Here is an 18,481-nt window from a genome sequence, read left to right as displayed (position 1 = left end):
GTTATTGACTTGCTAATTGTTTACTCCATGTGTAACTCTGTGTTGTCTGTTCACACTGCTATGCTTTATCTTGGCCAGGTCGCAGTTGCAAATGAGAACTTGTTCTCAACTAGCCTACCTGATTAAATAAAGGTGAAATAAAATAAAATAAAAAATAAAAAGCGAGAACAGTGCCTTTAAATTTAAATCACACTGTAATACAGGACTTCATTCCACTCTCTCTAACTGATTATCCTCTATCAATTCAAGTCAAGGGCTTTATTGGCATGGGAAACATGTGTTAACATTGCCAAAGCAAGTGAGGTAGATAATATACAAAAGTGAAATAAACAATAAAAATTAATAGTAAACATTACACATACAGAAATAATAATAACTATCTATCTATCTTACTGAATCTCCTCTATCTATCTTACTGAATCTCCTCTATCTATCTCTTACTGAATCTCCTCTATCTATCTCTTACTGAATCTCCTCTATCTATCTCTTACTGAATCTCCTCTATCTATCTCTCTTACTGAATCTCCTCTATCTATATCTCTTACTGAATCTCCTCTATCTATATCTCTTACTGAATCTCCTCTATCTATATCTCTTACTGAATCTCCTCTATCTATATCTCTTACTGAATCTCCTCTATCTATCTCTCTTACTGAATCTCCTCTATCTATCTCTCTTACTGAATCTCCTCTATCTATCTCTCTTACTGAATCTCCTCTCTCTTACTGAATCTCCTCTCTCTCTTACTGAATCTCCTCTCTCTCTTACTGAATCTCCTCTCTCTCTTACTGAATCTCCTCTCTCTCTTACTGAATCTCCTCTCTCTCTTACTGAATCTCCTCTCTCTCTTACTGAATCTCCTCTCTCTTACTGAATCTCCTCTCTCTTACTGAATCTCCTCTCTCTCTTACTGAATCTCCTCTCTCTCTTACTGAATCTCCTCTCTCTCTTACTGAATCTCCTCTCTTACTGAATCTCCTCTCTCTCTTACTGAATCTCTCTCTCTCTTACTGAATCTCCTCTCTCTTACTGAATCTCCTCTCTCTCTTACTGAATCTCCTCTCTCTCTTACTGAATCTCTCTCTCTTACTGAATCTCCTCTCTCTCTTACTGAATCTCCTCTCTCTCTTACTGAATCTCCTCTCTCTCTTACTGAATCTCCTCTCTTACTGAATCTCCTCTATCTATCTCTCTTACTGAATCTCCTCTATCTATCTCTCTTACTGAATCTCCTTTATCTCTCTCTTACTGAATCTCCTCTATCTCTTACTGAATCTCCTCTATCTATCTCTTACTGAATCTCCTCTATCTATCTCATACTGATTCTCCTCCATCTCTTTAAATCTCTTACCAATTCTCCCAGCATCTTGAAGCTGAATCTTCAACATCTCCATAGGAGTCGTGACGATAACCTGTGACGATAAACAGAAATACAAGATGAAAAACCACTATATCTGACAGGAACATTTGGTCAAGTGTGATAACCAGGGGTATATATAAACAGAACCACATAACCACGATAACAATATGGAACACTATAACAATATAGAACACTGTAACAATATCGAACATTATAACGATATAGAACACTATAACAATATAGAACACTATATAACACTTTAACAATATGGAACACTTTAACAATATGGAACACTACAACAATATGGAACACTTTAACAATATGGAACACTTTAACAATATGGAACACTTTAACAATATGGAACACTTTAACACTATAGAACACTTTAACACTATGGAACACTATAACAATATGGAACACTTTAACACTATAGAACACTTTAACACTATAGAACACTTTAACACTATAGAACACTTTAACAATATGGAACACTTTAACACTATAGAACACTATAACACTATGGAACACTTTAACACTATGGAACACTTTAACACTATGGAACACTTTAACACTATAGAACACTATAACAATATGGAACACTTTAACACTATGGAACACTTTAACACTATGGAACACTTTAACACTATGGAACACTTTAACACTATGGAACACTTTAACACTATAGAACACTTTAACAATATGGAACACTTTAACAATATAGAACACTATAACAATATAGAACACTATAACAATATGGAACACTTTAACAATATGGAACACTTTAACACTATGGAACACTTTAACAATATGGAACACTTTAACAATATGGAACACTTTAACACTATGGAACACTTTAACAATATGGAACACTTTAACAATATGGAACACTTTAACAATATGGAACACTTTAACAATATGGAACACTTTTAACAATATGGAACACTACAACACTATAGAACACTACAACACTATAGAACACTATAACACTATAGAACACTATAACACTATAGAACACTACAACACTATAGAACACTACAACACTATAGAACACTACAACAATATAGAACACTACAACACTATAGAACACTACAACACTATAGAACACTACAACAATATGGAACACTACAACAATATGGAACACTTTAACAATATGGAACACTTTAACAATATGGAACACTTTAACAATATGGAACACTATAACAATATGGAACACTTTAACAATATAGAACACTATAACAATATAGAACATTATAACAATATAGAACACTATAGAACACTATAACAATATGGAACACTTTAACAATATGGAACACTATAGAACACTATAACAATATGGAACACTTTAACACTATAGAACACTTTAACACTATAGAACACTTTAACACTATAGAACACTTTAACACTATAGAACACTTTAACACTATAGAACACTATAACAATATGGAACACTTTAACACTATAGAACACTATAACAATATAGAACATTATAACAATATAGAACATTATAACAATATAGAACATTATAACAATATGGAACATTATAACAATATGGAACACTATAACAATATGGAACACTATAACACTATAGAACACTATAGAACACTATAACACTATAGAACACTACAACACTATAGAACACTACAACACTATAGAACACTACAACACTATAGAACACTATAACAATATGGAACACTTTAACAATATGGAACACTTTAACAATATGGAACACTTTAACAATATGGAACACTTTAACAATATAGAACACTATAACAATATAGAACACTATAACACTATAGAACACTACAACAATATAGAACACTATAACACTATAACACTATAGAACACTATAGCAATATAGAACACTATAACACTATAGAACACTATAACACTATAGAACACCATAACACTATAGAACACCATAACACTATAGAACACTATAACAATATAGAACACTATAACAATATAGAACACCATAACACTATAACACTACAACAATATAGAACACTATAACACTATAGAACACTATAACACTATAGAACACTATAACACTATAGAACACTATAACACTATAGAACACTATAACACTATAACAATATAGAACACTATAACAATATAGAACACTACAACAATATAGAACACTATAAACAATATAGAACACTATAACAATATAGAACACTACAACACTATAGAACACTACAACACTATAGAACACTACAACACTATAGAACACTACAACACTATAGAACACTACAACACTATAGAACACTACAACACTATAGAACACTACAACACTATAGAACACTACAACACTATAGAACACTACAACACTATAGAACACTACAACACTATAGAACACTACAACACTATAGAACACTACAACACTATAGAACACTATAACACTATAGAACACTATAACAATATAGAACAGTGTTATAACAATATAGAACACTATAACAATATAGAACACTATAACAATATAGAACACTATAACACTTTAACAATATAGAACACTATAACAATATGGAACACTTTAACAATATGGAACACTTTAACAATATGGAACACTTTAACAATATAGAACACTACAACAATATAGAACACTACAACACTATAGAACACTACAACACTATAGAACACTACAACACTATAACAATATAGAACACTATAACACTATAGAACACTACAACACTATAGAACACTACAACACTATAGAACACTACAACACTATAGAACACTACAACACTATAGAACACTATAACAATATAGAACACTAACACTATAGAACACTATAACACTATAGAACAATATAGAACACTATAACAATATAGAACACTATAACAATATAGAACACTATAACAATATAGAACACTATAACAATATAGAACACTATAGAACACTATAACAATATAGAACACTATAACAATATGGAACACTATAACAATATGGAACACTATAACAATATGGAACACTATAACAATATGGAACACTATAACAATATGGAACACTATAACAATATGGAACACTATAACAATATGGAACACTATAACAATATGGAACACTATAACAATATAGAACACTGTAACAATATAGAACACTACAACACTATAGAACACTATAACACTATAGAACACTATAACAATATAGAACAATATAACACTATAACACTATAGAACACTATAACACTATAGAACACTATAGAACATTATAACAATATAGAACACTATAACAATATAGAACACTATACCAATGTAAAACACTGTAAAAATATAGAACACTATAGAACACTATAACACTATAGAACACTATAACACTATAGAACACTATAACACTATAGAACACTATAACACTATAGAACACTATAGAACAATATAGAACACTATAACACTACAACAATATAGAACACTATAACAATATAGAACACTATAACACTACAACAATATAGAACACTATAACACTACAACAATATAGAACACTATAGAACACTACAACAATATAGAACACTATAACACTATAGAACACTATAACACTATAGAACACTATAACACTATAGAACACTACAACACTATAGAACACTATAACAATATAGAACACTATAACACTATAGAACACTATAACACTATAGAACACTATAACACTATAGTGTTGCAGTGTTCTATAGTGTTGTAGTGTTCTATAGTGTTGTAGTGTTCTATAGTATTTGTAGTGTTCTTATAGTGTTTGTAGTGTTCTATAGTGTTGTAGTGTTCTATAGTGTTGACTACAACACTGTAGAACACTACAACACTATAGAACACTGCAACAATATAGAACACTACAACACTATAGAACACTACAACAATATAGAACACTACAACAATATAGAACACTATAACAATATAGAACACTATAACAATATATAACAATATAGAACACTATATAACAATATAGAACACTATAACAATATAGAACACTATAAACAATATAGAACACTATAACAATATAGAACACTATAACAATATAGAACACTATAACAATATAGAACACTATAAACAATATAGAACAATATGGAACACTTTAACAATATGGAACACTTTAACAATATGGAACACTTTAACAATATGGAACACTTTAACACTATAGAACACTACAACACTATAACAATATAGAACACTACAAACACTATAGAACACTGCAACAATATAGAACACTACAACACTATAGAACACTACAACAATATAGAACACTACAACAATATAGAACACTATAACAATATAGAACACTATAACAATATATAACAATATAGAACACTATATAACAATATAGAACACTATAACAATATAGAACACTATAACAATATAGAACACTATAACAATATAGAACACTATAACAATATAGAACACTATAACAATATAGAACACTATAACAATATAGAACAATATGGAACACTGTAACAATATGGAACACTATAACAATATGGAACACTTTAACAATATGGAACACTGTAACAATATGGAACACTGTAACAATATGGAACACTGTAACAATATGGAACACTGTAACAATATGGAACACTGTAACAATATGGAACACTATAACAATATAGAACACTATAACAATATAGAACACTACAACAATATAGAACACCATAACAATATAGAACACTATAACAATATAGAACACTACAACACTATAGAACACTACAACACTATAGAACACTACAACACTATAGAACACTACAACACTATAGAACACTACAACACTATAGAACACTACAACACTATAGAACACTATAACAATATAGAACAATATAACACTATAGAACACTATAGAACACTATAGAACACTATAGAACACTATAGAACACTATAGAACACTATAACAATATAGAACACTATAGAACACTATAGAACACTATAGAACACTATAGAACACTATAACAATATAGAACACTATAACACTATAGAACACTATAGAACACTATAGAACACTATAGAACACTATAACAATATAGAACATGATAACAATATAGAACATTATAACAATATAGAACATTATAACAATATAGAACATTATAACAATATAGAACACTATAACAATATAACACTGTAAAAATACAGAACACTATAACACTATAACAATATAGAACACTATAACACTATAACAATATAGAACACTATAACACTATAACAATATAGAACACTATAACACTATAGAACACTATAACACTATAGAACACTATAACACTATAGAACACTATAACACTATAGAACACTATAGCAATATAGAACACTATAGCAATATAGAACACTATAGCAATATAGAACACTATAACACTATAGAACACTACAACACTATAGAACACTACAACACTATAGAACACTACAACACTATAGAACACTACAACACTATAGAACACTACAACACTATAGAACACTACAACACTATAGAACACTACAACACTATAGAACACTACAACACTATAGAACACTACAACACTATAGAACACTACAACACTATAGAACACTACAACACTATAGAACACTACAACACTATAGAACACTACAACACTATAGAACACTACAACACTATAGAACACTACAACACTATAGAACAATATGGAACACTATAACAATATAGAACACTATAACAATATGGAACACTATAACAATATGGAACACTATAACAATATAGAACACTATAACAATATAGAACACTATAACAATATAGAACACTATAACAATATAGAACACTATAACAATATAGAACACTATAACAATATAGAACATTATAACACTATAGAACACTATAACACTATAGAACACTATAGAACACTATAACAATATAGAACATTATAACAATATAGAACACTATAACAATGTAAAACACTGTAAAAATACAGAACATTGTAACACTATAACACTATAGAACACTATAACACTATAACAATATAGAACACTATAACAATATAGAACATTATAACAATATAGAACACTATAGAAAACTATAACAATATAGAACACTATAACAATATAGAACACTATAGAACACTATAACAATATGGAACACTATAACAATATAGAACACTATAACACTATAGAACACTATAACACTATAGAACACTATAACAATATAGAACATTATAACAATATAGAACATTATAACAATATAGAACACTATAACACTATAACACTACAACACTATAGAACACTACAACACTATAGAACACTACAACACTATAGAACACTACAACACTATAGAACACTACAACACTATAGAACACTACAACACTACAACACTACAACACTACAACAATATAGAACACTACAACAATATAGAACACTACAACAATATAGAACACTACAACAATATAGAACACTACAACAATATAGAACACTACAACAATATAGAACACTACAACAATATAGAACACTACAACAATATAGAACACTACAACAATATAGAACACTACAACAATATAGAACACTACAACACTATAGAACACTACAACACTATAGAACACTACAACACTATAGAACACTACAACACTATAGAACACTACAACACTATAGAACACTACAACACTATAGAACACTACAACACTATAGAACACTATAACACTATAGAACACTATAACAATATAGAACACTATAACACTATAGAACAATATAGAACACTATAACAATATAGAACACTATAACAATATAGAACACTATAACAATATAGAACACTATAACAATATAGAACACTATAACACTATAACACTATAGAACACTACAACACTATAGAACACTATAACACTATGGAACACTATAACAATATGGAACACTATAACAATATGGAACACTATAACAATATGGAACACTAACAATATAGAACACTATAACAATATAAAACACTGTAAAAAACAGAACATTATAACACTATAGAACACTATAACAATATAGAACATTATAACAATATAGAACACTATACCAATGTAAAACACTGTAAAAATACAGAACATTGTAACACTATACCACTATAGAACACTATAACACTATAACAATATAGAACACTATAGAACACTATAGAACACTACAACACTACAACACTATAGAACACTACAACACTATAGAACACTACAACACTATAGAACACTACAACACTATAGAACACTACAACAATATAGAACACTACAACAATATAGAACACTACAACAATATAGAACATTATAACGATATAGAACACTATAACACTATAGAACACTATAACACTATAGAACACTATAACACTATAGAACACTATAACACTATAGAACACTATAACACTATAACAATATAGAACACTATAACAATATAGAACACTACAACAATATAGAACACTATAGAACACTACAACAATAAGGAACACTATAACACTATAGAAGACTATAACACTATAACAATATAGAACACTATAACACTATAGAAGACTATAACACTATAACACTATAGAACACTATAACAATATAACAACATATACAATATAACAATATATACAATTAACTAATAGCTAGCATAAGCAACTCTACAGTGTAACCAATAAGTCCAGGAGCTAGGCTAGGCTACGGCCTAACATATACAATACCATTAACTAATAGCTAGCATAAGCAACTCTACAGTGTAACCAATAGGTCCAGGAGCTAGGCTAGGCTACGGCCTAACATATACAATACCATTAACTAATAGCTAGCATTAGCAACTCTACAGTGTAACCAATAGGTCAAGGAGCTAGGCTAGGCTACGGCCTAACATATACAATACCATTAACTAATAGCTAGCATAAGAAACTCTACAGTGTAACCAATAGGTCCAGGAGCTAGGCTAGGCTACGGCCTAACATATACAATACCATTAACTAATAGCTAGCATAAGAAACTCTACAGTGTAACCAATAGGTCCAGGAGCTAGGCTAGGCTATGGCTTAACATATACAATACCATTAACTAATAGCTAGCATAAGCAACTCTACAGTGTAACCAATAGGTCCAGGAGCTAGGCTAGGCTACGGCCTAACATATACAATACCATTAACTAATAGCTAGCATAAGAAACTCTACAGTGTAACCAATAGGTCCAGGAGCTAGGCTAGGCTACGGCCTAACATATACAATACCATTAACTAATAGCTAGCATTAGCAACTCTACAGTGTAACCAATAGGTCCAGGAGCTAGGCTAGGCTACGACCTACCGGACATCAATGTGTTAATAGCTAACAACTCACTAGCTCCTATTTGTGTTACAAAGAGCTAGACAACACAACAGATACCATTAACTAATACACACTTGTTTCTCCTGTGTAATCCAGGCTGTAGTAACTGGTTAACAGGATTAAAGGTGAGATGGCCAGTTGGGTTAATACTACTCCTAATCTAATCTAATCTAATCTAATTTAATCTAGTGTTCCCTGGGAATTATTGAGCTAGCTGGCTTCGGCCTAATGGACTACAGGTAGGCTATTACACTATGACACAGATACACAGTCACACACACACACACACACACACACACACAATCACACACACAGTAGTGATGCGTGGGACAACTGTTTGTTCATCCGCACTCGCACACAATTGATAATAACTCATCTGCAACCGACTTTAGCCGTTGTGATAATCCCGCACCCAACCCTAACCTGTCATATGTCACGATCGTCCTCTTCTTCTGACGAGGAGTAGCAAGGGTCGGACCAAAGCGCAGCGTGGTACGTGTTCATGACGATATTTATTCAACTCAGAACACTAAGACAAAAATAACAAAGAGAATGATACGAAACGAAAGAGTCCTGTCTGGTGACAAACACAAAGACAGAAAACAATCACCCATGAAACACAAATCGAAAAACAGGCTCCCTAAATATGGTTCTCAATCAGGGACAACGATTGACAGCTGCCTCTGATTGAGAAGCATATACCAGGCCAAACACAGAAATAGCAAATCATAGAAAAACTAACATAGACTACCCACCCCAACTCACGCCCTGACCATACTTAAAACAAAGACATAACAACAGAACTAAGGTCAGAACGTGACAATATAGGCCTGTAGAAAATGTGCTTTGCAGTCAGACGCCAAAACAAATACCTTTGACAGGTGGGTGCAGGAATTCTTTTTTTAACGCCTAATTTAAATATGTTTCTGCTTATAAATTTCAGATATTTTGGTAGGCTATTTGTTAATAATCAACATGTCTGTAATTCTGTCCCAGAAGACTAAATAACCGCAGAATAGTGTCATAAATGGATGAATCCATCTAAGTGTCATCTACAGAGTTCTCGGTCATCTCTGCTTCCCTCGCACAGCACACATTTAACGCAATAACTCAAAGAAGAAGAAAAAAAAGAAGAAAAACAGGAAAGAATTTCTGTGCAAAATGTACAAATGGCATCAGTTTGACTGGTTTTTATGGAAATTAAAAGCAGTGAAAACAACCCAACATGTGTCTCATAAGATTTCAGTTCGACTTGGATGCATATTATATACTATCAGCTGTTATGATGCTGATAAAGATACCGCAGCATCTTTACAGACGGTCCCTAACTACACATTCCTTCTATCACGATGCTGAAAGACATACATCATAGTTCTACACTTGTGTTCCCGAGTCAAAATGTACATTTGGTATATCATTTTACTGCCAGAAATGCTTCATTTTGAAGGGGTTCATATTATATGAGGCTATGTGGGAGATTATAGGCCTACAGTTAATAGTATAGTATATGAGAGGTTATAAACTACAGTTAATATTATATTATATGAGAGGTTATAAACTACAGTTAATATTATATTATATGAGAGGTTATAAACTACAGTTAATAGTATAGTATATGAGATGTTATAAACCTACAGTTAATATTATATTAGACTATGTTATATTATATTATATGAGAGGTTATAAACCTACAGTTAATATTATATTAGACTATGTTATATTATATTATATGAGAGGTTATAAACTACAGTTAATAGTATAGTATATGAGAGGTTATAAACCTACAGTTAATATTATATGAGAGGTTATAAACTACAGTTAATAGTATATTATATGAGAGGTTATAAACCTACAGTTAATATTATATTAGACTATGTTATATTATATTATATGAGAGGTTATAAACAACAGTTAATAGTATATTAGACTATGTTATATTATATTATATGAGAGGTTATAAACCTACAGTTCCTATTATATTATATGAGAGGTTATAAACTACAGTTCATATTATAATATATGAGAGGTTATAAACCTACAGTTAATATTATATTAGACTATGTTATATTATATTATATGAGAGGTTATAAGCTACAGTTAATATTATATTATATGAGAGGTTATAAACCTACAGTTAATATTATATTAGACTATGTTATATTATATTATATGAGAGGTTATAAATCTACAGTTCCTATTATATTATGAGAGGTTATAAACCTACAGTTCATATTATATGAGAGGTTATAAACTACAGTTAATATTATATGAGAGGTTATAAACCTACAGTTAATAGTATATTATATGAGAGGTTATAAGCTACAGTTCATATTATATTATATGAGAGGTTATAAACCTACAGTTAATATTATATTAGACTATGTTATATTATATGCAAGGTTATAAACCTACAGTTAATAGTATATTAGACTATGTTATATTATATTATATGAGAGGTTATAAACCTACAGTTAATATTATATTAGACTATGTTATATTATATTATATGCGAGGTTATAAACCTACAGCCAGGGTCCAGAGTTTAGATAGGTTACTGAACATTATTCTGCTCCTCCCTTTTCCCTTTTCAAGTCTCCCATTGGGCAGCTTTTCTCTTCCTGAATTCAACTCCGCCCCCCCCCTTTTTTTTTATGCCTCAGTGGAGCGACATTAACTTTTTCTGCCCTAGTTCCCGAAAGCGTTTGGTGATTAGCGTGTAAACATGTGTGTCTCGAGTACAGTTAGACTCTAACGCTTAAGCTTCTGCACTAAAGGAAAAACCTCAATGTAACATATAGATATTAACTGAACAAGAAAATATGATATATCATTATATGCATTGTTTTCTCTTTATTAAACACACCCGCTCTTCATACACACAATATTTCATGACTCTAAACTCGCCTGCACGTGGAAATAACCGCAGGGACAGCAGGTTATGAGTCAACCCGTGCATCACTAACACACACACACACACGCACGCACGCACGCACGCACACACACACACACACACACACACACACACACACACACACACACACACTACACTACACTACACTACACACACACACACACACACACACACACACACACACACACACACACACACACACACACACACACACACACACACACACACACACTACACACACACACACACACACACACACACACACACACACACACACACACACACACACACACACACACACACACACACACTACACTACACTACACTACACTACACACACACACACACACACACACACACACACACACACACACACACACACACACACACACACACACACACACACACACACACACACACACACACACACACACACACACACACACACACACACACACACACACACACACACACACACACACACACACACACACACACACACACACACACACACACACACACACACACACACACACACACACACACACACACACACACACACACACACACACACACACACACACACTACACTACACACACACACACACACACACACACTACACACACACACACACACACACACACACACACACACACACACACACACACACACACACACACACTACACACACACACTACACACACACACACACACACACACACACACACACACACACACACACACACACACACACACACACACACACACACACACACACACACACACACACACACACACACACACACACACACACACACAGTTCAGGGTCCAATGACCTGCAAGTCCTTATCTCACTGTTACCACCAGTCCAGAACGGCTGAGCTAATGAATAATTTGTTGTCCCACTGTCTCTGTCTGCGTCCGGCCAGCAGGACTTGTGAACACTAGATCACCTGCTGAGTTGTGTAGACCCACTGTAGACTAGACATAGTGGTTATGTAGTACCTACTGTAGACTAGACATAGTGGTTATGTAGTACCCACTGTAGACTAGACATAGTGGTTATGTAGACCCACTGTAGACTAGACAGAGTGGTTATGTAGACCCACTGTAGACTAGACAGAGTGGTTATGTAGACCCACTGTAGACTAGACCTACTGTAGACTAGACATAGTGGTTATGCTGTGTAGACCTACTGTAGACTAGACATAGTGGTTATGTAGACCCACTGTAGACTAGACATAGTGGTTATGCTTTGTAGACCTACTGTAGACTAGACATAGTGGTTATGTAGTACCCACTGTAGACTAGACATAGTGGTTATGTAGACCCACTGTAGACTAGACATAGTGGTTATGTAGACCCACTGTAGACTAGACAGAGTGGTTATGTAGACCCACTGTAGACTAGACAGAGTGGTTATGTAGACCCACTGTAGACTAGACAGAGTGGTTATGTAGACCCACTGTAGACTAGACAGAGTGGTTATGTAGACCCACTGTAGACTAGACATAGTGGTTATGTAGACCCACTGTAGACTAGACATAGTGGTTATGCTGTGTAGACCTACTGTAGACTAGACATAGTGGTTATGCTGTGTAGACCTACTGTAGACTAGACATAGTGGTTATGTAGACCCACTGTAGACTAGACATAGTGGTTATGCTGTGTAGACCTACTGTAGACTAGACAGAGTGGTTATGTAGACCCACTGTAGACTAGACAGAGTGGTTATGTAGACCCACTGTAGACTAGACAGAGTGGTTATGTAGACCCACTGTAGACTAGACAGAGTGGTTATGTAGACCCACTGTAGACTAGACATAGTGGTTATGTAGACCCACTGTAGACTAGACATAGTGGTTATGCTGTGTAGACCTACTGTAGACTAGACATAGTGGTTATGCTGTGTAGACCTACTGTAGACTAGACATAGTGGTTATGTAGACCCACTGTAGACTCGACATAGTGGTTATGCTGTGTAGACCTACTGTAGACTAGACATAGTGGTTATGCTGTGTAGACCTACTGTAGACTAGACATAGTGGTTATGTAGACCTACTGTAGACTAGACATAGTGGTTATGTAGTACCTACTGGAGACTAGACATCGTGGTTATGGAGACCTACTGTAGACTAGACATAGTGGTTATGTAGACCCACTGTAGACTAGACATAGTGGTTATAGACCTACTGTAGACTAGACCTACTGTAGACTAGACATAGTGGTTATGCTGTGTAGACCTACTGTAGACTAGACATAGTGGTTATGTAGACCTACTGTAGACTAGACATAGTGGTTATGTAGACCCACTGTAGACTAGACATAGTGGTTATGTAGACCTACTGTAGACTAGACATAGTGGTTATGCTGTGGAGACTAGACATAGTGGTTATGTAGACCTACTGTAGACTAGACATAGTGGTTATGTAGACCTACTAAAGACTAGACATAGTGGTTATGTAGACCCACTGTAGACTAGACATAGTGGTTATGTAGACCTACTGTAGACTAGACATAGTGGTTATGTAGACCCACTGTAGACTAGACATAGTGGTTATGTAGACCTACTGTAGACTAGACATAGTGGTTATGTAGACCTACTGTAGACTAGACATAGTGGTTATGTAGACCCACTGTAGACTAGACATAGTGGTTATGTAGACCCACTGTAGACTAGACATAGTGGTTATGCTGTGTAGACCTACTGTAGACTAGACATAGTGGTTATGCTGTGTAGACCTACTGTAGACTAGACATAGTGGTTATGTAGACCCACTGTAAATCAAATCAAATCAAATGTATTTATATAGCCCTTCGTACATCAGCTGATATCTCAAAGTGCTGTACAGAAACCCAGCCTAAAACCCCAAACAGCAAACAATGCAGGTGTAAAAGCACGTAGACTGTAGACTAGACATAGTGGTTATGTAGACCTACTGTAGACTAGACATAGTGGACTAGACATAGTGGACATAGTGGTTATGTAGACCTACTGTAGACTAGACATAGTGGTTATGTAGACCTACTGTAGACTAGACATAGTGGTTATGTAGACCCACTGTAGACTAGATATAGTGGTTATGTAGACCTACTGTAGACTAGACATAGTGGTTATGCTGTGTAGACCTACTGTAGACTAGACATAGTGGTTATGTAGACCCACTGTAGACTAGATATAGTGGTTATGTAGACCTACTGTAGACTAGACATAGTGGTTATGCTGTGTAGACCCACTGTAGAATAGACATAGTGGTTATGCTGTGGAGACTAGACATAGTGGTTATGTAGTACCTACTGTAGACTAGACATAGTGGTTATGCTGTGTAGACCTACTGTAGACTAGACATAGTGGTTATGTAGTACCCACTGTAGACTAGACATAGTGGTTATGCTGTGGAGACTAGACATAGTGGTTATGTAGACACACTGTAGACTAGACATAGTGGTTATGTAGACCCACTGTAGACTAGACATAGTGGTTATGTAGACCTACTGTAGACTAGACATAGTGGTTATGGAGACCTACTGTAGACTAGACATAGTGGTTATGTAGACCCACTGTAGACTAGACATAGTGGTTATGCTGTGGAGACTGGACATAGTGGTTATGCTGTGGAGACTAGACATAGTGGTTATGCTGTGGAGACTAGACATAGTGGTTATGTAGACCTACTGTAGACTAGACATAGTGGTTATGTAGACCTACTGTAGACTAGACATAGTGGTTACGTAGACCTACTATAGACTAGACATAGTGGTTATGTAGACCCACTGTAGACTAGACATAGTGGTTATGTAGACCCACTGTAGACTAGACATAGTGGTTATGTAGACCTACTGTAGACTAGACATAGTGGTTATGCTGTGGAGACTAGACATAGTGGTTATGTAGACACACTGTAGACTAGACATAGTGGTTATGTAGACCCACTGTAGACTAGACATAGTGGTTATGTAGTACCTACTGTAGACTAGACATAGTGGTTATGTAGACCTACTGTAGACTAGACATAGTGGTTATGTAGACCTACTGTAAACTAGACATAGTGGTTATGGAGACCTACTGTAGACTAGACATAGTGGTTATGTAGACCCACTGTAGACTAGACATAGTGGTTATGCTGTGGAGACTAGACATAGTGGTTATGCTGTGGAGACCTGTTACATTATCATGAATCAAAACCTTTTGCGACCATTAGACAATGTCTAAATCAAATCAAATCAAATTGTATTTGTCACATACACATGGTTAGCAGATGTTAATGCGAGTGTAGCGAAATGCTTGTGCTTCTAGATCCGACAATGTCTAAGAATGCTGTGTTAATTTTCACCTCAGTCCATTTGCTTAGTTCTTTAGAGAAATAGAGAGGTCAACAGAGAGGTCAACAGCTGATGCCTAGTGGTGTCTGGGTACACACTGAGGCTGGTCCAAAATATCACCCTATTCCCTAGATAGTGCACTGCCTTTGCACTACGTAGTGCACTGTGCAGGGAATAGGGTGTCCGTTGCAACTCAGATTGAGACAGACTGTGGGGGGAAGATGGCACTTCTGCTGATGGCTGAGGAAGTGTGTGTGTGTGTGTGTGTGTGTGTGTGTGTGTGTGTGTGTGTGTGTGTGTGTGTGTGTGTGTGTGTGTGTGTGTGTGTGTGTGTGTGTGTGTGTGTGTGTGTGTGTGTGTGTGTGTGTGTGTGTGTGTGTGTGTGTGTGCTGTAGGCTGTAGGCTGTATCTCCAAATGGGGAACAGGATGTATCATTAAGAGAGAACCTATCTTCACTCCCCTGGCATGTACAGTTGAAGTCAGAAGTTTACATACACTAAGTTGACTGTGCCTTTAAAATGCTTGGAATATTCCAGAAAATGTTGTCATGGCTTTAGAAGCTTCTGATAGGCTAATTGACATCATTTGAGTCAATTGGAGGTGTACCTGTGGATGTATTTCAAGGCCTACCTTCAAACTCAGTGCCTCTTTGCTTGACATCATGGGAAAATCAAAAGAAATCAGCCAAGACCTCAGGAAAACATTGTAGACATCCACAAGTCTGGTTCATCCTTGGGAGCCATATTGACCATCGTTATGTTTGAAGTAAAAAATGGGGAGGCTTGCAAGCCGAAGAACACCATCCCAACCGTGAAGGACGGGGGAGGCAGCATCATGTTGTGGGGGTGCTTTGCTGCAGGAGGGACTGGTGCACTTCACAAAATAGATGGCAACATGAGGATGGAAAATTATGTGGATATATTGAAGCAACATCTCAAGACATCAGTCAGGAAGTTAAAGCTTGGTCACAAATGGGTCTTACAAATGGACAATGACCCCAAACAGACTTCCAAAGTTGTGGCAAAATGGCTTAAGGACAACAAAGTCAAGGTATTGGAGTGGCCATCACAAAGCCTTGACCTCAATCCTATAGAACATTTGTGGCAGAATTGAAAAAGCGTGTGAGAGCAAGGAGGCCTACAAACCTGACTCAGTTACACCAGCTCTGTCAGGAGGAATGGGTCAAATTTCACCCAATTTATTGTTGGAAGCTTGTGGAAGTCTACCCAAAACTTTTGACCGAAGTTTTAACAATTTAAAGGCAATGCTACCAAATACTAATTGATTGTATGTAAACTTCTGACCCACTGGGAATGTGATGAAAGAAATAAAAACTGAAATAAATCATTCTCTCTACTATTATTCTGACATTTCACATTCTTAAAATAAAGTGGTGATCCTAACTGAAGACAGGCAAATTTTACTAGGATTAAATGTCAGGAATTGTGAAAAACTGAGTTTAAATATGTTTGGCTAAGGTGTATGTAAACTTACGACTTCAACTGTACATTCCCCGCACCTCACCCGCCACTTACCTGACATGTACCTGCCCCACACCCCGCCAGCATCTCTTTGACCAGGGTGAGCTTCTGACTGGAGAGAGAGAGAGAGATGGATCGACAGAGAAAGAGGGGGGAGCGAGAGACAGAGAGAGAGAGACAGAGAGAGAGAGAAAG

The 18,481-nt window shown here is 34.9% G+C and overlaps 1 protein-coding gene across 1 annotated transcript in view; it reads right to left on the bottom strand.

The window, feature by feature from the left end:
• The window catches only part of LOC127908431 (mitochondrial glutamate carrier 1-like), a 77,646-nt gene that overhangs the window by 12,457 nt on the left and 46,708 nt on the right, over positions 1-18,481 (bottom strand). Inside the window, 2 exon segments of the mRNA XM_052466812.1 lie at positions 1,352-1,412; positions 18,341-18,398. Coding sequence (XP_052322772.1) covers positions 1,352-1,412; positions 18,341-18,398 — 119 coding nt within the window.

The sequence above is a fragment of the Oncorhynchus keta genome, chromosome 17, assembly GCF_023373465.1.
Source record: "Oncorhynchus keta strain PuntledgeMale-10-30-2019 chromosome 17, Oket_V2, whole genome shotgun sequence".
Lineage (NCBI taxonomy): Eukaryota > Metazoa > Chordata > Actinopteri > Salmoniformes > Salmonidae > Oncorhynchus > Oncorhynchus keta.
Note: the sequence above shows the minus strand (reverse complement) of the source record. Positions and strands in the feature narration are given on the sequence as shown.